This window comes from Onychomys torridus, chromosome 1, assembly GCF_903995425.1.
Source record: "Onychomys torridus chromosome 1, mOncTor1.1, whole genome shotgun sequence".
In the NCBI taxonomy this organism is placed as follows: domain Eukaryota; kingdom Metazoa; phylum Chordata; class Mammalia; order Rodentia; family Cricetidae; genus Onychomys; species Onychomys torridus.
In genome coordinates, this window is record NC_050443.1 from 144972613 (window position 1) to 144994935 (window position 22323).

Sequence of the window (22323 nt, forward strand, 5' to 3'; positions counted from 1 at the left end):
TTTTTTAATTTTTTAATTTTTAATTTTTTTTTTTAATTTACTAACTCATTTGGTAGCTTCAGCAATTGTATTTAATTTTAAGAAAACTGAGAACTCACCTGGAGGAGAGTTGAAGCACTTCTTATTTTAGATCTGTGTCTAGCAGTTAATTGAAATTCCCAAAGCTTAATGCAGAAAAATAGCTGAAACTGAATTCAATAATATTTACTTTGCTTTTTTGGGACAGGCTCTCTTATAGCCCAGGTTAGCCACTGACTCTTGTCTCTACCTCTCAAGTGCTGCTATTACAGATCTGTGCTGCTACACCAAGCTTCCAAGATAGGTTAAAGATTGCATGTTATCGTATGATAATAAGAGGAAATAATGGCCTTCTTTAGTATTTGCTAATTTTCATTAGGGGAAATGAGCATATTTTACCCCAAATGTTGAATAGTTTCAGAAATATTTTACTACTATGTAATTAGAGTAAAATTTAGTTCCTGGGCTTCACTATAAGTAAGCTTTCAGAAGCACCAAGGGAAAAAGTATGAGCCTCTCAGTTGCCAGCAGACCAGTGAACTCCTTAACCCTATTCACTGGATCCCACAGCCAGTACTGGATCTCACACCCAGCATTGCATTGGATCCCACAGCCAGCACTGGATCCCATAGCCCGCACTGGATATCATGCCCAGCACTGCACTGGATCCCACAGCCAGCACTGGATCTCACACCCAGCATTGCACTGGGTCCCACAGCCAGCACTGGATCTCATACTCAACATTTCACTGGATCCCACATCCAGCACTGCATCCCATAGCCAGCACTGGATTCCACAGCCAACACTGGATCCCATAGCCAGCACTGGATTCCACAACCAACACTGCATCCCATAGCCAACACTGGATCCCACATCCAGCACTGGATCCCACAGCCAACACTGGATCCCACAGCCAGCACCAGCACTTGAGACAGAGGCCTTAGTAGCAGTTTGCAAAGTGACACTTTAGGTCCACACCCATTGCATCTGATTGTTATAGAACTGAACTCTCTTTTCTAAAGTTTGAGTGCACCTGTGAGTCTTTAAAAACAACAACAACAACAACAACAAAACTCACCCCAGAATGTGGCATTAAAAACCAGCTTGTCATTTTCTTGATTTATTACAGCTAGGAGTTATTTTTTGGATGCTTTTGACAATATTAATTAAGGCATGCCATTTCCCCAAGGGGTCCACACTAGATTATGTTTCCCTTTTCGCCTCTGCCCCTCATTCCTTTTCCTCCTTTGTACCCCCATTAGCTCTCTAGTGGTTAAGACCCTGGAGGTTTCTAGCCCTAGGTGGTGGTTGAGGGCTGGAGGAGCATGGTCAGCAGGTGTCCTTCCTTTTGTCCTGTCCTGCTCATGTCCCTCTTGTCTCACAGGCCCTGGGCAGGAGCTGCTGCTGAGTGGCCAGAGCACCCCACAGAAGCTGTCAGCACCGGCAGCCAGCTGCCGGCCCTCGCCTGCACCCCCAGCCGCTGCCCAGCCCACGGCCACAGCTGTACCCGGGCCCTCGGTACAGCAACCTGCCCCAGGGCAGCCGTCTCCGGTCCTGCAGCTCCAGCAGAAGCAGAGCCGTATCAGCCCCATCCAGAAACCGCAAGGCCTCGACCCCGTGGAGATCCTGCAGGAGCGAGAGTACAGGTACTGCTGGCGACCAGGCCAGGTCATTACCGGGGTCTGGGGCTGACTGACGTGCCCCAGAGGGCAGTGTTCTGGTAGTGCTGGACACCAGGAGGGGTGAAGAGAGACCAGAGGAGGACTCATGCCATGACAGTGATTTTGGAACAGTTGTAGAGAAAGTTCACATGCTGTTGGGTGGGTCCTTACATGATGCTGTTGGGTGGGGCCCTACATGAGTAGGACAAACTGTGACTTCTTTCTCATTCAATCAGAAACCTTTATCCGTCCCATCCACTTGCCAGGTTCTGGGAATTCAAAGATCAGAAGCCCAGTCCAAAGTTCCTTAATTTCAGGGTGGTGCGTCTCAGGCTTGAATCAAGAAATGGATTGTCCTTGATTGTCAATGTGTTTCTGCACAACTGATGACTGAGACGGTCATGTTGAGTACCTTGTCTGAGTCCATCCTTCAGAATACTGGCCCAGCTCATGGTACTGAAAAGTGTACTGTATAGATTGATACAATGTGTTCTGTGTTTTAATTCACAGAAGCTGGCCCAGCTTTAGGGATAAGCCTTAGGTCTCTGTCTTCAAATGGGATCCTTAGTTAAACTCTTAATCCAGACACTTGTCACCTGATTTGACACAGTTGTGTCTAAATTAGGGATTGGCAAACTTTTCCTGTAAAGGACCAGATGGAAAACATCTAATGTTTTACAGGGCCATATGTCTTAGACACAGATAGTCAGCTCTGCCCTTTTTGTGGGAAAACACCCATAGACTGTGGTGTCTTGGCTTTGTTCCAATAAAACTTTATTTAGAAAAGCAACTATGGACAAGATTTGGCCCACAGGCTTTATTTAGCAGACCCTTTAAGCAAATGGCTAACAACCATGAAAAATGGAGTCCAGTACGTTTTATGATGAAACGAAGCTAAGATTTCAGGTTCTGCAGCCTGTCTGAAAGAATACTCTATGAGAAACAGCTCTGTTGTCTTCATCAGGTTACATTACTTTCCTATGACTTAACATGTGAAAAGGTAATATATTTTGGAAGCTTTCAGAAATATTGGTGTCAGTTATTTTCCTCTAATTAACTTGAATTAAAAGAAAATTCATTGTTAAAAATTAGAGAATGCTAGTCAGTAAGCAGTGTTTGGGTTCTCTTTAAGAGCACTGTCTTAATTTTTATTAAAAAGCATGCAGCTTATTATGAAATTAAATAAAATGTAACTGGTATGGAGAGTTGTTTTGGAGACATCCCAGTAACACCAGGTATTAGATGTGGGTTGCCTTTTGGAGTGGAAATATGGCTTTATTTTCTCATTTCTGTTTCTGGTCATCAGTGGGAACATTTCTCCTATCCTTCCCAATTGCCATGTGCACCTGAGCATCAGGGCCAGGCAGAGTCTGTTGGGGAAATGCTTGTGGATCATAAAGTCAAACATAAGGACACCCGGGGCCTAAAACCTCTTCAGATGCCATATCTTCATTATGTTATTCAGAAAAGAAAGTCATAAGTAGTTATTGGGGGATGGTCAGTTAGAAGAAAGAGCAGAATTGTGAGGTGACTCAATTCTACCTTGCCTCAAATCTACTATGCTTTTACCCTGCCCAGAAGTTGCAAAGATGCTAGGAGCTTTGTTGGCCCATGAAAGCTACCCTCAGAAGACATTCTCTGTACCTAGACATCTTATGTAACACCTGGCTTTTTCTCTCTTACTCAGCCTCTGTGTGTGTGTGTGTGTGTGTGTGTGTGTGTGTGTGTGTGTGTACATGTGCATGTGTGTGCCTGTAAACTGCTTTGTGGACTTCTAAATTTTTTTTGTCATTATTTCTAGAATTTTAATTACAGGGTTTTCCTATAATCTCATTTTAGAACCATTTTTAGAAGTGTGAGCTTAATGGATTATCTTCTAAAGTATTAAGTAATGCTTTTTTTCAGCCTATTTCAATGTATTAAAACATTTGTAACTTACATCATCTTCCTATAATAAGTTTTTATTGCATTTATTCCCTTTATTTATTTATTTATTTATTTATTTATTTATTTATTTATTTATTTATTTATTTATGGCATGTCTGTACTGCCTCACAAGTGTGGTCTTATGGGAGTTGGCTCTTTTCCTTCCCACTGTGTGTTTTCTGTAGTTTAAGCTCACGGTCAAGTGCCTTTACCCAAACCTACTTAGCCATCTCACCTGCCCCATTCTCCTATGTTAATAAAAATTTCCGCTCAGTGGTGGTGGCACACGCCTTTAATCCCAGCACTCGGAAGGCAGAGCCAGGCAGACCTCTGTGAGTTCGAGGCCAGCCTGGGCTACAGAGTGAGTTCCAGGAAAGGCAAAAAGCTACACAGAGAAACCCTATCTTGAAAAACCAAACAGAAAGAAAGAAAAAGAAAAAATTATATCTACCAGATATTATTATTGCATGCCTAGACTCTCAGCACATGGAATGTTCTGGCAGGAGAATCATGAGATCAAGGCCAGCTTAGGGTGTATAGTGGAACCCTATCTCAAAAAATAAAACAACTAAAAATCATGTGCATTTCAGAATGTGGTTGAATAGTCATTTTCATATTACTTTCATGTGATAAATGCTTCTAGTTTTGTAAAGCTGAAGCTGCATGGTTTTGGGGTTGCCAAAGGCCTGGTGGTCCCTTTGGCCCCGGTGTCCCCATGGCCATCTGGAGAAGAATGAACTTGTGCTGGCAGCCTGAGAGGGTCATGCCTTATCTTGTTTAGTCATGGAACAATAGCTGGCTTCTGCCTCTATAAAGACATCATTCAACCCCAGAGATTAAATTTATCATCAGAGAGGTTACATTAAATCTCTTCCACACTCATATGGGACAGGTATTAGATTCGTTTCTCTCCTGCCGCCTGAGATTGGCTAGCCTGCTCCCTGTGATTGGCTAGTCTGCTCCCTGTGATTGGCTAGTCTGCTCCCTGTGATGGGCTAGCCCGCTCCCTGTGATGGGAGCTAGCCCACTAGGCTTCCCCCATCACTAGACTGTCTGGCTAGTGTACCTTTGTCACCTGGCTAAAGATCTGAATGAGGTCCGAACAGAGATCTCTTTCGGGATTTCATAGGCTCTGAGAGAGCAAAGTGTCATGCAACGGAAATCCCGTAGCATCTTCATTTCTTTGGCTCTTGTCCTTGTCTCCAGAAACGGAATGAAATTATTAGGATGTTATATTTCTCTAAGCCAGTTGGCTGCTCTTCTTGATTTGCCATAAACTCATAAAATTTTGACACGCCAACCTTCCTCTTTTGGTGTCAGCTTAAGTGAGTCTCTGCCTGTGTACGCACTGGCCTCAGATGTGTGCAGCCCTGGGACTGAAAACATGTACCCCACTTTTAGATTGTGTGGTCTCCTTTTGACTCACCATGTTTGTTTTTTTTAAACAGGAATTTATTCTTCTTTCTCTGATGTCAGTTCTGCGTGCTGCATTCACCCATCACCCCCTAACCCTCATCTTCGGGTACCAGTTCTTGACCTTTCTATACGGAACTTCATTTCCTTCTGTGTTCAGTCAGAGAGTACTTTCTTAGGAGCTTACATGGACATGTAAACTAGTTCTCCGTAAACAAATATTTGCCTGGAAGGCACATTTCACACTCGGAAGGGTTTATTTGGGAAAGGCATCTTTGAATTACACCAAATTTGAGTGTGGAACAGAATTGAGTGTGGAAATGGGTTTAGGAGACATGTGTGTGTATCTTACCTCTGTCTCTCTGTCTCTCTGTCTCTGTCTCTCTCTCATGTGTGTTTCCTTGTCTTGTCCTCCTCGCCATCACAACCCTGAAAATTCCTTCTCAAAAATTACCGCTAGCCACTGTGCTGGAAGAGTCACCAAAATCATACATGTTCCTTTTCTCTCCCCCTCGCTCTTTAAAGTATCACTCAGCTCCTTGAAGGAACAAAATGTACCAGTGTCATTTTCTGTTCAAATAACTCTCCTACAGGAATCATAAACTTCTCCCCTGGACCTGAACAAATATCTGTTGCCTTTAATGGAACTCTTTTCCTTGCCAGAACAGTAACCCTTCTTGATTTACTCTTCAGTCTGTATGAAAAACCTGTGTGACCTAATTCTGCCTCAATTTTCTGTGCTCGTGAGGACACTAAATGAGCCTCCTGCAGTCAGGCAGGATTACATCTTGCTGCTGTTTGGGGAAGTTTAGAATCCTGACTCTCTTTATCGGACTTCCTGCTGAATCCCCTTGATGGGAAGATGAAATTGTCTGGAGAGGAGCATTATTTAAAATGAAGATTTCCATTAAGCATGACAACAACAGAGAGAGAGTTTTCTGTGGGAGCCCTCCCCCCCCCCCCCCCCCATAACCTTACCACCCACCCCGCGTGCCGCATCGAGGACGTATCATTTTGCTGTGAAATCTCCTCCTCCTCTTTTCTTGAGTTTGCACTTTGTCCTGCATCCTCTCTTCCATTGAAAAAAAGATTCTTCTGTGTTGGGCATTCTTGGGATGCACCAACATACCACTTCTCCTTTGGAGAAGCAGTCTTGGCAGGGAGAGGAGAAGCGCACCCTTGGCACCTAACTTCTGCAGTGGCCCAGGTCCCCCAACTCCATTACCACCAGCCCCACTCCCAGCCCCTGACTTCCCTCTCTGCGCTCCCACTTCCCACTCAGTTCAGGGTGGGTCTGTCTCGGCACTGTCAGCCCAGGTGTCCTGTAGTCACTGTTTTCCACCTAGAGCCTGTTCCTTGGAAGATGGAATTCCGAGGCTGCCATTCCTTGACTTTCGTACCGGACTCGCTGTGTCATCCCGATCCAAAATACACGGGGGAGTTTAAATTCTAGGGTATTCAAATGAGAACAGGACACATGGAGTCTAGAACCAAGGCTGTAACATAATGAAATTGTGGGTGCCCGCATCTCCCACCACTGCAATAGCTAAGTCTTTGGTCCTGATAATAAGTGTGATCTTGATAACATTACAAAGCAAAGTGGTTCTAAAGATAAAAACTGGTTTCATTTTTCCTTTTTTCTTTGTGTGTGTGTGTGTGTGTGTGTGTGTGTGTGTGTGTGTGTGTGTGTCTGTCTGTCTGTCTGTCTGTGCTTGTGTTTTTCTCTTCATACATTCAATGTTTAGATGTAACTTCTTTTGCCTATTTGGACATTTAGGGCTACCTAGATGGGAAAAGCCAATGAATAATAATCCATATAATATAGGTTTGATTTTTGATTCCTCCAGTGTTGTCTTTGGGTTTCTCTTGCTGCTATGAAACACCATGACCAAAATTCAAATTGGGGAGGAAAGGGTTTATTTTATTTGGCTTATACTTCAGCATTGCTGTTCATCACTGAAGGAAGTCAGGAACTCAAAACAGGGCAGGATCCCAGAAGCAGGAGCTGATGCAGAGGTTGTGGAGGAGAGCTTCTTACTGACTTACTTCCCCTGGCCTGCTCAGCCTGCTTTCTTATAGAACCCAGGACTGAGAGAACAGGGAGGCATGAGGGAACACTGCGAGCCGCCACCATGACAAGGGAGATGTGAGGTACCGGTAAGCCACGAGCCACGTGGCAAAGTGTAGATTATTAGAAATGGGCTGAATATAAGAGTAAGAGCTAGACAATGGTAGGCCTGAGCTAATGGCCAAGCAGTTTAAATAATATAAGCGTCTGTGTGTTTGTTTTATAAGTGGGCTGTCGGACTGACAGGGCTTGGTGGGACCCGGAGAAAACTCTCCAGCTACACAGGACTACCTGTCCAGGGATGGAACCACCCACCATGAGCTAGGCCCTCCCTCAATAATCTCTAAATGAGAAGATGCCTTACAGCTGGATCTCATGGAGGCATTTCCTCAACTGAGGCTCCTTCCTCTCTGATGACTCTAGCTTGTGTCAAGTTGCCACACCAAACCAGCCAGTACAGGTGTCAGCATGTGTCTTCAGTTTTCTCATTAGTAAAGTGGGCCCACTGCAGCATTTATTTACATGTGCCTATGTGTGTGTGTGTGTGTGTGTGTGTGTGTGTGTGTGTGTGTGTGTGTGTGTTGAGAATTCAAAACTGTTCTTTAGATGCATTTATTGCAGTGAATATTATTTACTGGGTTAACTCATTAATAACTTTTATCATCATTTCTTTCTCTTCAGTTCTGTTCTCAGTTTTGTCCCAAAGCTGGGGGAGGAGTTTATTCTAAAACTGGATTTCAGTGATGTGTGTGTATTTATAAAAGTAAGGCTTGAAACCAGTTTATATGTGTCAGGACCATAGCAGCCAGGGACTAGAGAGAGAAGCCTTTTCTTCTCCAGTCGGCCTTCATTAGGAGGAAGTACTTGCAATTATATTTTCGATGGTGTCTAAAATGAGAAACCCCAGCATCCCTTTCAGGAAATGCTATTCACTGCTGCCCCTGATTTTTGCAGATGCCCAGTTTGTTGGCTTTTCTTAGCCAAGCAGCACACAGAGGAAGTGCTGTGGTTGGCAGGGCTCTCTCGGCATGTCACTAGCTGGCTGACTTCTGTGGCCTCGGCTCCTAAAACTGCACTTGTCACTGTTTTAGCTACTGTAGTCACTGTTGCCTCAGAACAGAAGGAAGAGCTGTGGTCTCGGCTTGGCATGCCATGGCAGGCTGGGAGTGGGGCAGCTAGCTAGGCTGCCGATGTGTTCTCTCTGTTGAGAGCAAGCAAGGGCGTCTAATACCCCCCTGTCCCCTCAATGTAGTGTGAAGTTCCTTTCTAGGTCTTAGAGAGAAGCTACCTAGAAATTCAAGGTGTTGTGTAGTATGAAGCGAGTTCAAAGGTAGTTTTTTCTTGGTTAACATTAGAAAATCTTGTTGGGGCCCCAGTAAGATAGCTCAGCAGCCAAAGGCATCTATGGCCTTCACTCCCAGAATGAGAATTCACAAGCTGCCCTCTTCTGTCCACACATGCACTGTGGCATGTGCACTCTCTGCCAGTCAGTAAATGTGTGTAAACTTTTTTTTTTCTTTTAAGAAAAGAAAACCCAATTGGATGTTAGAAATCAACTGTCAGTGTGCAGAGTATAGGAACCTAACCCTAAAGCTGCTGTTGATCATGGAAGACTAGTCCTGATGTAGGGCTCTGCCTGCCCCCATCCCCCTCTTTCTCCTCTCCTTCTAGACTTCAGGCTCGCATAGCTCATAGGATACAAGAACTGGAAAGCCTGCCTGGCTCGCTGCCACCAGATTTACGAACCAAAGCCACTGTGGAACTGAAGGCACTCCGCTTACTCAATTTCCAACGGCAGGTAATGCCTTTTCCCCAGTGAATCCATGATGTAGGAAATCAATGTAATTGTTCCTAAAGTGTGATCTGTGAGCTTCCTCGAGTCTGCTCAACATTGTTGTGAAGCTAGGAACTTCGTAAAATAGCATGTCTTTAGACTGGTGGCTCAGAGCTGAAAGTAATGAATACGAAGTACTTAGTATTCTTAACCCCTTCTGTGTATCAGAAACGTTTTTCCTCCTGTACAAGATCAGTCATTGCATTTTGGTACTGTGGACAAAAACCATGACAACAGATTGTGGAGAGCTGTGACTTTCCTTCATGGCCCCAAGGAAAACCAAGGAGGCAGTAGATAGATAGATAACATTCCTGGTGAACCCAAATGTGCAAAGCAGTCTGTGACCCCAGAAACAGAAAGCATGATTGTCTCTTTCCTAATCACTAGCCCGTGTTTGTAGAAACACAAAAAAAACCAATGTCGTGTCCCTTAATTATTCATCAAAAACCTAACTCAGGGGCACTTGGTCACATCAGACTCCCTCACACATTGACTAATTAGTGAGTTACTGTCTCCTAGAACTCACTGTTGAGCTCTAATATAATGGTCTACTTTCTGATTTCTGAATCGGTAGGCATGGAGTGGAATGCAGTAGAACTGATTTTCCCTTGGCTGAGTTTTGTCAAAGTGTGCTGGTCCCCATCCACAGATTGCTTGTCCAAACCAAAGGGGACAAGGAGCACCTTCCGTCAGTCACATGGATCATGCTAACGTGTGCTGGGGCGTGCAGAATGGATTGTTAATGAGTAAGCATAGTCTGGAAGTGTTGAATTTGTTCTTTGGAAGATCCTACCAAAATCACAAGGCCCCCTGCCCTGTCTATAAACACATTTCACTTCTGGGGTGGCATGTGATGGAAGGGCATCTGGTATCTGGGTGCTGCTTGGCTAGGGGTTTCAGAGAGTGATAAAACGCAGATTTCAGGTTAAATGTAAAAAGAAGAAGAAACAGAATGTTTCCATTACATCTTAATTAGAGGGAACTTTATCATAGGAATGGATAAAGCGTTTGACACGGATTTGTCAAATGTATATTAGAGGCGTATGTTCTCAAGTATGAGATATGATTCCCTGTCCTGGAGTCCTGCTGCTCCCTAGTTCTTGTTTGATATTACTGGAAAATCTATTATCTATGAAGTTTCCTGTGTCGATGGGATGGGACTGATGCCAGTTCCAGGTTCAATTGAGTGATTATTATAAGGTGGACCCCCAAGTTCCCACTGCCTACCTCCATATAATATGCAATATGGTTACATTGTTTATGATAAGCTAAAACAAGTCCATGATGTAATGTAAGATTTAAATGCTAAAGCACATTATTACTGGAGAGGGAGGAAACCCGGACTGATATTTCCCATCATTTATTTGAAGTTATGAATTTACATCGTTGGAGTTACTGCTGTTACTTGGAACATAGATAGATGGTAACTCTCTTGTTCTTGTAGATCAATAAAAGAATGATATTATGACAGTTAAAAAAATTAAAAGGCTTATTGACTAAGTAACATCATTATGATAATTAAATGAAATGAGTAACTCTATTTCAAACCCAGCACAGCATCCTCATTTTTTTTCTGTTACAGTACTAAAATTGTTTTTGATGTGAATTATGAGGAAAAAAGATTTATACGGTCTTTAAAATTACCATTTAAATGTGCACAGTTTCAGCTCTTGCTTTTAGTAATAGCCAGCTGCAGTCGGATTGAGAAAAGTACGTTGAGTCCCCTTTCAGTTCTATTGAGTTGAGGTCAGGGCCCAGGACCTGGCTTCTCTTGGTGGTGGTGGATCTGCTAACTGTTCTTCTCCTGCTAGCTGAGACAGGAGGTGGTGGCCTGCATGCGGAGGGATACCACCCTGGAGACAGCCCTCAATTCCAAAGCATACAAGCGGAGCAAGCGCCAGACCCTGCGAGAAGCTCGCATGACCGAGAAACTGGAGAAGCAGCAGAAGATCGAGCAGGAGAGGAAGCGCAGGCAGAAGCACCAGGTACTTAGACCTTTGCATACCCTTCCTGGTCAGAGGTGCCCCATGGGGTCAGTGGTTGGGGGCCCCCATGTTTTCCAAGTTGGGGTGGGGGGGTGTCATCGAACAGAAAGGTAACCTGGAGTTTCTTTAGTACAGAGACATCATTTCGGAGATGGGAGAGTGCCTGGCTTGGCTTTTGAGTTGCTGTGATAAACGCTGTCCGTGGGGAGGAAAGGGCTTATTTGGCTTGCGGGTTAGCAGTCTTTCATTAAGGGAAGCCCAGGAAGGAACTCGAGGCAGGAACTGAAGACTCTGGAGGAACACTTCTCACTGACCCTCTCTTTCCTCCCTCTCCCCCGCCTCCCTACATATGTGGTTGTGTGCCCAGTGAATGCTCGAGGCTCACAGAGGTGGCGAGCTTTGGATCCCCCTGGAAGTAGAGTTACACGTGGTTTTGAGCAACAGTGTGGAGAGTGCTGGGAATTGAACCCATACCTTCTATAAGATGAACGAGTGCTCTTAATTTCTGAGCCATCTTCCCAGCCCCCAGCGGGAAGTTATTTTTCTATAGTATTCTAGGCTCTTTGAAGGACCCAGCTAGAGGATTCACGGGGGCAGATCTTAAAAAACATTCCTTTCTAGAGGGTTGGAAACACTGATGTAGGATTTGATTTTTGTCTCATGTTTGTTTTATTGTGCTTAATCTAGTGCCTAACTTAGTTTCCTTTTGCAAAAAGAAAAAAAGAAAGAAAGATTTTAGTGTAAGTAGGGTACGTATTTCCCCTCCTTCTGAAAAGTGAATTAGGATTACATATGGCAGTTTCAGCTTTGTATAAACTTACTTTGCATCACAGTTCCAAATTTAAGTTGGAACAGAAGAAATGTGGTTTTTCACTGGAAATGCCCAGAACCCTCATGTTTATTTCAGGGTGACAGAACAATGTGCTGTAAACTTTTTCATTGAGGTTTTATAGGTCAGCCTTTGTCCTTGCTTTTTTCCATTTCTGGTGACCGCACCCTGGAGGTGAGGGCGGCATCTCTTCCCTAGGCATACAGATGAAGGAAGTCTTTTTTTTCCCACTAGCCCATAGCCCAGTTAGTCTTTGCCTTTCTCCGTTTTTTGGATGTCCACACCATGGAGTGAAGGCATCCACTCTTGCCTAGGCTCACAATCACACTAGCCTGGAGTCCATACCTGTACTGCCGAGGCTCCAGGGAGGGGCTCCACCATCAATAGATTACAGTCTTTGAAGGATGTCAGTGCACACCGGGGCATCTTTGGGCGTGCTGATGCTTCACTGGGAAGTGTACCTACCCAAAGCATCCCTTTCTCCCTCTTGTGAATCCTGTAGGAATACTTGAACAGTATTTTACAACATGCAAAAGATTTTAAGGAATATCATCGGTCTGTGGCTGGGAAGATCCAGAAGCTGTCCAAAGCAGTGGCGACTTGGCACGCTAACACTGAAAGGGAGCAAAAGAAGGAGACAGAGCGGATCGAGAAGGAGAGGATGCGGAGGCTGATGGTAAGGGCCTCACGTGAGACTGGAAGACACTCTGCCTGCATCTTCCTGCACTGAGAATGTGACACAGGTATCAAGAGAAGAAAAGGAAGCTGCTTGATACACACACACACACACACACACACAGAGACAGACACAGAGAGAGAGAAACATTCATATATGTCTGAACTTCTAGAGGTAGAGTGAGAACTTTCTGTCTTTTCTACACAGTGCACCTAATAATCCAGGTTGCACGTGAGGAGCCATAGTAGTTTTGTGCCTGAGGGTACCATCATCATCCACTTAATGTAGCTTCTCAAAGAAAGGTGAGTGCTGTGTTTTGCAGGAGTTTGGTTATCACATCTAGAATGGCAAATGCAGTCCTTTAAACATATGATGTATTTGAGATGACTGACTAAGAGTTTTTTGAATGAATAGTTTACAAGGTTATATCTTTGAATCAAAGAATCATACTCATTCTCTTCCCTCCCCCCACTTGGCATTCATAATTTTAGTAATTATATAAATTTACTAAATTATTCTCGAACTTAAAAACTGACTTGTAAGTTAATTTGAAAGTTTATTTTGTGGCAGCTCTGTTGTCTCAAAGTTGTTTTGCATCTTTACTTCTGCAGTCAGTTTTGAATGGATGTACAGACACAGGCAGGTTTGTGTCATTGGCCTGAGTGTTGAGTTTTACTGACCATTTGTATCTGGAATTGGGCAAAGCATACCATGAAATTTAGAAAAGTAACTAACCTGGACAGGTGATAAGAGACCCAAAGCTCTGTGTGGGGCAGAATTCCTGAGTGGGTCAGAATACATCTCACCTCATAAATACAGTTCTAGAAGTTCTTAAGACACTGTCTTCCTTGCTGGGGTCCCAGTTGGGGTTTTATAAATCTCACCGCCTTCCGCCCCTTTCCCCGTTTCTGGGATGGAGAATACTGTCAAAAGTCTTTGCTCTAGTTAGGGAGAGTATTGTGTAGTAAACGGAGCAGTCAACAGGCAAATTTGTCTGATTCAACTGACGCAAAACTGTATTAGAACTCCAGCAACAGATTGGTTTGACACCAATGATTAGGCATTTGCAAATCATTAATTTTTGCAATTAAATGATGGAATATACAGATAATAGAGAAACTGAAGTTTTTTATCACTCTTTCTTCAAGTGAGATCAACCATAGCCAAAAGCAATTAGAGTTATAATAGCATTGGAGTTCATGCTCATTCATGGGGCAGACAGCAGCTAGTCTGAGTGATGAAGCTGCTGTCGCTCCGGCATGTGCTGGAGTGACATCCCACAGCTGAGTCCCTGAGCTCTTCGGGGGTAGAGCCACCTCTTAGAGATTGTTCAGTGTTCTCCTTTTGTTCAGGCATCATAGGAAAGGACATTTTGGAATGTTCTACCATGGGGACATCTAAAATGGCTCAGAGGACATCAGGAGTTTTCTTCTGCTTGATCTCATCGCGTTACTGGATGGGAGGTGGAAGTGGAAATTACGGGGTTTGTTTTATCACTCAGGAGCTAAATGACTTCTCTCCGGTCAGTCACCTAGGCTTGTAACTTAGTGCATCAGATTTTGCGTTGATTTTGAGGAGGCACAGAAGGTGGGAGAGAGCTGACTTGGAGTGTTTGGTCATAGCCCATGCGCAGTGGGGCTTTGTGCAATGAATTTGCTACGGACTTTGGGGTCCTGGGCCCCAGGTGTTGCACGTTTCTAAATTGGCCAAAGTGCAGATTCCACTGCTAGCTAGTGCAGCCCAGCTCATCCTGTGGGCCCCAGGCACCACCACATTCAGGTTGTGAGCAGTCAAGAGGGGTGCCAAGTGGGCCTATGAGTGTCTGCTCATCATGCAGTCATCCTTCTCCCCTTCCTGAACAGGCTGAAGACGAAGAGGGCTACCGGAAACTCATTGACCAAAAGAAAGACAGACGCTTAGCTTACCTTCTGCAGCAGACTGATGAGTATGTGGCCAATCTGACCAACCTGGTTTGGGAGCACAAGCAGGCCCAGGCGGCCAAAGAGAAGAAGAAGAGGAGGAGGAGGAAGAAGGTGCGCTCTTTTTCCTGACAGCTTTAGCCTGTGATATATGTCCAAAGACTGGTTTTAGATGAGCATTGCTCTCTGTTAAGAACCACTTCTAGAGGGATTCACGCTGGGCGGTGGTGGCACACACCTTTAATCCCAGCACTCGGGAGGCAGAGGCAGGTGGATCTCTGTGAGTTCGAGGCCAGCCTGGGCTACAAAGCAAGTTCCAGGAAAGGCACAAAGCTACACAGAGAAACCCTGTCTCGAAAAAACAGAACAAAACTAAACAAAACAAAAACAAGAACCACTTCTAGCTTATGGAAGGCTTAGATTACTGACTTGCAGCAGTAGCATCGATTAGTATGTTGTAAAATTAGATGATGTCTTAGAGACCAGGGTATAAAAAGATTATTGCAGTGACGCAGTTCACAGTCTGTATTCCTACTGTTTAATACAGTGTAATATTTCAAATCAAGTATACACAGTCATTAGGAGACAAAAGAATATAGACACATATGAGCATTGGGTAGGTTTAATGCCAGTGTGGCAGGGACTTCTAAGTGGAAAATTAAGAAGAAAAAATGCAGTGTCAAGACTGTAGGGAAGACATGAGGAATCTTTGGGATGCCCTGGACACACACATTTCAGTCTGTTTGGACAGATGAACATGATGGAAGTTTTAATTCAGTTCTCCTGCCCTGGTGTCACAGTAAGGTAAGTATATTGACGTAAAGTTTTATTAGTTACAAATAGACGGACAATCTCACGTCAAATATAGCCTAACTGACATAGGAAGTGAGGGACAACACTTAGTACTCTGCTCTGCAGATATTGCATCTCAATCCAGGAAGTTGCTGAGTGTGGACCAGAAAAATCTAGATCTTCTTGGAGGTTGAAGTGTCCAATCAGCATCCCACAGACAGAGGGCTCAGCGTCCTAAAAGAAAAATATATCCTCTGTATTGAAAATGTGCAGACACTAGCTTGGCACTGTGCTCCAAGCAGCCTTACATGGCATTTAGGTTGTACAGGTAGCATAAGTAGTCACGAAATGATTAAAGCATGCAGGAGGATGCAGGTATATGACATGGGAGCACTGTGACATTTTCCCAAGAACCTTGTGCATGTTCGGATTTTGGTTTCCGCAGACTTTGGTCTCCTGGAACCATTGCCTGGTGGATACTGAGGCACAGACAGCTGCATTTTGTTTTCATAATAACTTCTGATTAGGCCAGGTACAAACATCAACAGAAAATGTTCATTAGAACTATGAAAATGGAGGGTTAGTAGCATTTAATCATCTACTCTCTACACTGAATAATTGAACAGAATGTTTTTCAAAAAAAATAATTAATTTCATGGCTCCTGAATTCTCATACCTGTTCCATAATTAAGGAGGAGGAATAAATGATTAAGAAGGTGCCTTCTTGTACCTGATTCTCTTCATCTCCAATAGCTCACCTTATTGTATAGACAGGGTGAGGAGGGATGGCTTGGCGCTTGGATTTAGACGTTTTATTGCTGAGGAGTATCTCATTTTCTTGTTAGTGTAGCCTTATAGACTTTGCAGGACTTCCAGAGCCAGTAGAAGGGCACAGAGGCACACAGATACAATGCTGGACTAGTCTGCAAGCAGACCCCCTTCGAGGCCAGTTCCAGTTTCCCAGTTCTGCAGCGGTTGCCACTGTTAATGTTTGTAGCATTCAAACTCTTTATATTTCCTTGTGATTAAAAGCTAATGGCCCAGATTTGAGCTTCTAGTTTATAATTAATAGATTCCTGCTGTGGAATTAGATAGTCACATCACCACAGGCAAAGAAAGAAATGATTGAGTGTTGACAATTATGCCTATATTTTTACATTGTTTTGTGCAGAGCTGGGATCTGTTGCGGTTTTTCTCATGGTTCTGCTTATTCAGTCAGATCTGCAGATCAGTGGGTGTGCTCCTTGCAAATAGTCCTTCTTTCTAGTTTACGCTTTCATTTACCAGCACTTAGAGAGGAGCCTAGGAGGTGTGCTAGAGAAAAAAAAAAGATGCGATACAGCCATTAATTAAGCATGTACCCCAAATTAATACCTTACCTCTGAGGATATGGAAAACTGGAAGTCAAATGGGAGGTAAGGCCCAATTACCTGGCAAAGAAATAACAGATACCCAGGCAACAGCTGTCCACTGGGAGCTCTGAGCCCCTCATGATGATTGCCCACTTAATCAATGTGAAGAATGTTCATTCCAGCCACCTTCTTGGATGCTTCCAGGATGCCCAGCACCTGTACACCCTTTGCCTTTAGCAAGACTAAGAAGGAGGCAGGGCTCCGTTTGCCTTCCTGGGCTCTCTCTCCAGGGAAAGTGGGATGAATAAGGGGGAAAGAAAGGGAGGAAGGGAAGGGGAAGGATGGAAAGAAACAGGCTCTTCCTAGTCCTTCCTGGACTCTGTTTCCTTTACTGGAAAGCTTTAAGACTGCTCAGAGTAAAGTAGACCGCTCCAGGAGTTTCCTGATTGGATAGTAGAGGAAGGAGATGCTTTTGAAAGTGGATGACTTGACCCTCAGTGCTATCTGTAGTTCTATCCTCGACAGGGTGAGAAATTGAGAGTCGCTTGTTCCAGCTTCTGGAGGGAACAGCAATGCTTTAGCTGTGGGCTTTGCTCCCAGCATCTTCCACTGTAAGCTGCAGACTGTGCCTGCCCCCCTAGCATCTTCCCACTGTAAGCTGCAGACTGTGTACCCCAGCATCTCCCCACTGTAAGCTATAGACTGTGCACCCCCAACATCTCCCCAAGGTAAGCTGCAGACTGTGCCCCCCAGTATCTCCCCACTGTAAGCTGCAGGCTGTATCCCCCAGCATCTTCCCACTGTAAGCTGCAGGCTGTGTCCCCCAGCATCTCCCCACTGTAAGCTGCAGACTGTGTTTCCCAGCATCTCCCCACTGTAAGCTGCAGACTGTGCACCCCAGCATCTCCCCACTGTAAGCTGCAGACTGTGTCCCCTAGCACCCCCCTACTGTAAGCTGCAGACTGTGTACCCCCAACATCTCCCCAAGGTAAGCTGCAGACTGTGCCCCCCAGCATCTCCCCACTGTAAGCTGCAGACTGTGTCTCCCAGCATCTCCCCACTGTAAGCTGCAGACTGTGCACCCCAGCATCTCCCCACTGTAAGCTGCAGACTGTGTCCCCTAGCACCCCCCTACTGTAAGCTGCAGACTGTGTACCCCCAACATCTCCCCAAGGTAAGCTGCAGACTGTGCCCCTCTCCCCCAGCATCTCCTTACTGTAAGCTACAGGCTGTGCCCCCAAAGAACCTCCCAGAAGCTTTAGATAATATGCTGTCCCTGTTTACAATCTTGAAAATTCAACAAGGCATCAATGTGCTTTTTATTGGAGAAAACCTGCATTACTCAGTGAAATAATAGCCCAGAGCTGGTTGCAGTAAGATGCAGGCAACTAAGATCCTGAGATTGAAGAGGCCCCTAGCATGGCTGGCCTTGAAGTTTGATTGGATAAGGATTACTTTCAACTTTCAGTGTTAAGAGTATGTAGTTGGTTTTTAATTTTTTTCTCTCTATTTTAATCACCCAGCATAGCAGAGCCTTTGCTGTTCTTAGAGAGTTTGTTGTTTAGTGTTGCTCATGAATAATAGGGTTAGCTTCCTATAACGTGTCTTGGCCTCGTTAATTCAGTTCTCTTCCCCCTTTGGTGCATTTCTATGCACACTGTGTGTTTATGAATTACTTAGAATCTTCTCATTCTTAGCCTTGTCTTTCTTTATTGGCCTTGAAATGGAAGAGGGAAAAAGTCAATTTTGCGTCTGTACTTAAAGGTCACAGGAGAAATACGTTTTAAAAATTGAGCTAGTGTGTTATATAAAAGCAAGCTCTGCATTTCGGGGTGAATGCTCACAACAGCCTTCACCCCGACCTTGAGGACTCTGCTTCACCATGGTGTTCTGACACATCTACAGGTGGCTACAAGGAAGAAAAGAAAAAGGGAAAAAAGGGTGGGGCTAGATAAAACCAAGCATGTACAAACTTGGTTGTGCACGGGACTACCCTCCATGTCACGCTAGCCTTGAAAATTCAGAGATTCTTAAGAAAATATTTGTATACTAATTTGCTCTTAGTCCCCTGTAGGGTAGTATTAAAAGATGTGCTATAGTGTGCTCAGTCTATTATCCAGCAGAAGGGTCGGTTCTAGTTTAATTTCTGTTGCTATGATAAACACTGTGACCAAAAGCAGCTTAGGAAAGGGAAAGGTTATTTCAACTGTCATATCCGGGTGACACTCCACCCTGAGGGAAATCAGGGCAGAAACTCAAAGCATGAACCTGGAGGTGCAGACCGAGGAAGGCTGCTTGCTGACTCGCTTCTGCTCACAGGCTAGTGCTCAGCTACCTTTCTTAGACAGACAGCCCAGTCCCACCATACTACCACCTATCATGAGCTGGACCTTCTCACATCAGTCAAGAAAGTCTCTCACAGATGTGGCCACAAATTGAGTTGGACCAGTCCCTCAGTCAAGACTCCCTTTTCCCAGCTGAAACTAAGTTGTGCCAGGTAGACAATAAAAGCTAAGCAGGACAAGGGGATAGAAATACTTTTTACCATCCAGCTCTGTTGTGAGGCTTATGTAGCAACATTATCTAAGGCATTTGGGGCACTTGCTGGTGCACAGGAATGCTCAGCAAATATCGGTTGCTACATCAAGCAATTTTGTGACGAATGGATGGATGATGTTGAAATACACTTGCTTTTTCCTTATGTTTGCTTGTTTGGCTTTTGAAAGTCAAGTCCTGGTCTGGGCACTTGTCTCCAACCAAGCCTGACTACTGACCTGATACATGGTAGAAGGACAGAACTGATTTCTGCATTGTCCCCTGGCCTCCATGTGTGTGTGATGGCACATGGACACACACACACACACACACACACACACACACACACACACACACACTTGACTTTTTTTAAACATAATAAATAATAAAATAAAGACTATTTTTACCTGCATTTAGATTGTATATCTTATGATAAATTGCTCATCTGGCACCCAACGTTCGTGGTACGAATTCATGAAAAAGCTGCTTGCCTGTGGCCTTTTGGGTCCCAGTTCAGGCCCGAGCTACACTTGGCCGGTTGTGGTGGCGCATGCCGGTAGGATTTACTGAAGGAGGGAAAGGCAGGAGGATCCCCAGTTTGGTGCCAGCCTGGGAGGTTTGCTAAGGAGAAGCTAAGGCTGTCTGGGGACTAGCTACAAACAGTGGCAGTGGGACCATGGAGGCAGTGACTGCTGCTCAGAGTGACAGGCTGCTTCTCATCATGTTGATGACTGCGGTGATGCTGCTACCTGGGATGAAGAGTTTACCACTGTTCAGAGAATTGCCAGGACCATTTCATGGTTCCAAGAGACAGACATTGATCAGACTGTGATTACTCTAAACCACAGAGGAGGCACAAAAAAAAAAAAAAAAAAAAAATCTTCAGGGAACCATGACCATGCCTAACAGTGACCTTGAAATCTTCAAAAAAGATGACAGGATCCCATGATGATTCCACATGGACTGTGGTAAAGCCATTAAGCTGATTAACACTACCAAAAGATTGGCTTTGGACTACAAACTACTCAGGACAACTTTGAGATGGCTAGCTGAGATGATTCACCCTGACAGACTACTTGAACAAGGACTTGAAACAAGCCCTGCACTTTCTCATTATGCAGTGGCTGGACAAATGATACAGGACTTGACAATTAACCCAAAAATAGAGCTTTTGTTTACAAAAGAAAAAGGAGAATATAGATATGAGGTAGATCACTGAATCTACCCTGAGAAAAAAAGATAAAGAAATAATAGGATAAATGAGTAGATCATTGAATCTACACTTAAAAAAAAGGAAAGATATAAAAATGACAAAAGGTAGATTATTGAAACTTTTATGAAAAGAAAAAAGATCAATTTTTGAATCTACTTTTAAAAAGGAACTACTTGTTTTAAATAGGATAAGTAATGAAAACTTTTTTGTCTGAGTTTATCAAATGCTATTGGACTGACATTGTCAAAATATACTTAGTGGAGTTTTTTGTCTGAATCTGTCAAATGTTAATGGACTATAGACATCATTAATGTAATCTTGACTGTGTATATTGTATATACTTATTGGATATGATTTTTCTTGTATTAATTATAAGCTTTTTAAAATTTTAGACAAAAACAGGGGAAATATGGTGGTATTGTGTTCCCCGAAATATTGTGCATGCTAATAAACTTATCTGGGGTCAGAGAACAAGACGGCCACAATATTAAACATAGAGGTTAGGCAGTGGTAGCATAAGCCTTTAATCGCAGCCCTTGGGAGGCAGAACCAGGCGGATCTCTGTGAGTTCAAGGCCACATTGGAAACAGCCAAGCATGGTGACACCACCTTTAATCCCAGGGAGTGGGGGCAGAAAGAGAAATATTATATAAGGCGTGAAGACCAGAAACTAGAAGCATTTGGCTGGTTCAGCATTTGGCTGGTTAAGCATTCAGGCTTTCGAGCAGCAGTTCAGCTGAGAAAACAGACCAGCTAAGGAACTGGTGAGGTGAGGTAGCTGTGGCTTGTTCTGTCTCTCTGATCTTCCAGCATTCACCCCAATAACTGGCCTCAGGTTTTATTTTATTAATAAGACCTTCTAAGATTCCTGCTACAATTTTTACCTGCATTTAGACTGTATATTTTATGATAAGTTGCTCGTTTATTTTTCTGTTTATCTTTTTTTTTTTTTTTTTTTTTTTAAAGAGCTGAGGATTGAACCCAGGGCCTTGTGCTTGCCAGGCAAGCACTCTACCACTGAGCTAAATCCCCAACCGCTATCTTTTTTTTTTTTTTTAAACAACAAGGTCACATGTAGCCCAGGCTGGCCTTGCACTTGTTATGTAGCCAAGGATGACCTTGACCTCTACCCCCTAAGTGCTAGGATTGTTAGCAGGGACCAGCATGGCCAGCTAGTTCTTCTTTTCTAATTGTGGATTGCTTGTATATAGTAGAGGATGTCTTTTAAGACAGTGACAGATACTTTGGATGTTGGGGCTTATAGAAAGGGCCTACGGATTTATTATTTTGGCAGACCCTGCTTGCCACAAGGCTCACCAGCAGCTAGCTCTCCTACAGAGGGAACTTTCTGATTACATGGCCTCTGCTTTAGAGTGCTTTCTGGTGATAACAAAGTATTTCTCATAGTGCTTTAAGTGCAGTTTTTGCATAAGCTGTGTCTGGGAGCTCTTATCAGAGGTACCCCACTGATTGCTTATTTCACTTGTCTTGGTTCAGCATCTAGAACTATTTGACACCTAGCAAAAATTAACTATAAAGTTCTCCCTTCAACCTCTTCAATGAGGTGTGTGTGTGTGTGTGTGTGTGTGTGTGTGTGTGTGTGTGTGTGTATACTATTGGAAATAACATCCTTGTTTATATGTTTTTGAAACCCATGTGTCTTGAAAACCCATGATATTCATGAACTTGTGCTTTAGCCCATGGATACCACTGCCAGGTTGTTGGCAGAGTTTTCTGTCCCACCAGTCTGCACTATCCCACCAGCCTTCTCCCAAATAAACACACAGAGACTTATTACTAATCATAAATGTTCAGCCCATAGCTTAGGCTTGTTACTAACCAGCTCTTACAACTTAAATTAACCCATGTTTCTTATCTAAGTTCTATCACATGGCTCATGGCTTGTTACCTCATTTCCTACACATCCTGCTTCCTCTGCATCTGGCTGGCGACTTCTGGGACTAGGCCCTCCTTCTTCCCAGCAACCTTCTAGTCTGGCTCTCCTTCCCAATCTCTTCCTGCCCAGCTATAGGCTAGTCAGCTCTTTATTAACCCGTGATAGTAATACATATTTACAGTGTATAAGGACTGTTCCACAGCAC

At 43.9% G+C, this 22323-nt stretch overlaps 1 protein-coding gene across 6 annotated transcripts in view; it reads left to right on the top strand.

Annotated features, from left to right (window-relative positions):
• The window catches only part of Smarca2 (SWI/SNF related, matrix associated, actin dependent regulator of chromatin, subfamily a, member 2), a 172162-nt gene that overhangs the window by 32664 nt on the left and 117175 nt on the right, over positions 1–22323 (top strand). For all 6 annotated transcript variants that reach the window (XM_036208296.1, XM_036208325.1, XM_036208318.1 and 3 more), the window contains exons 5-9: positions 1403–1664; positions 8758–8884; positions 10732–10905; positions 12237–12410; positions 14273–14443. In XM_036208296.1, coding sequence (XP_036064189.1) covers positions 1403–1664; positions 8758–8884; positions 10732–10905; positions 12237–12410; positions 14273–14443 — 908 coding nt within the window. The remainder of the gene's footprint in view (positions 1–1402; positions 1665–8757; positions 8885–10731; positions 10906–12236; positions 12411–14272; positions 14444–22323) is intronic.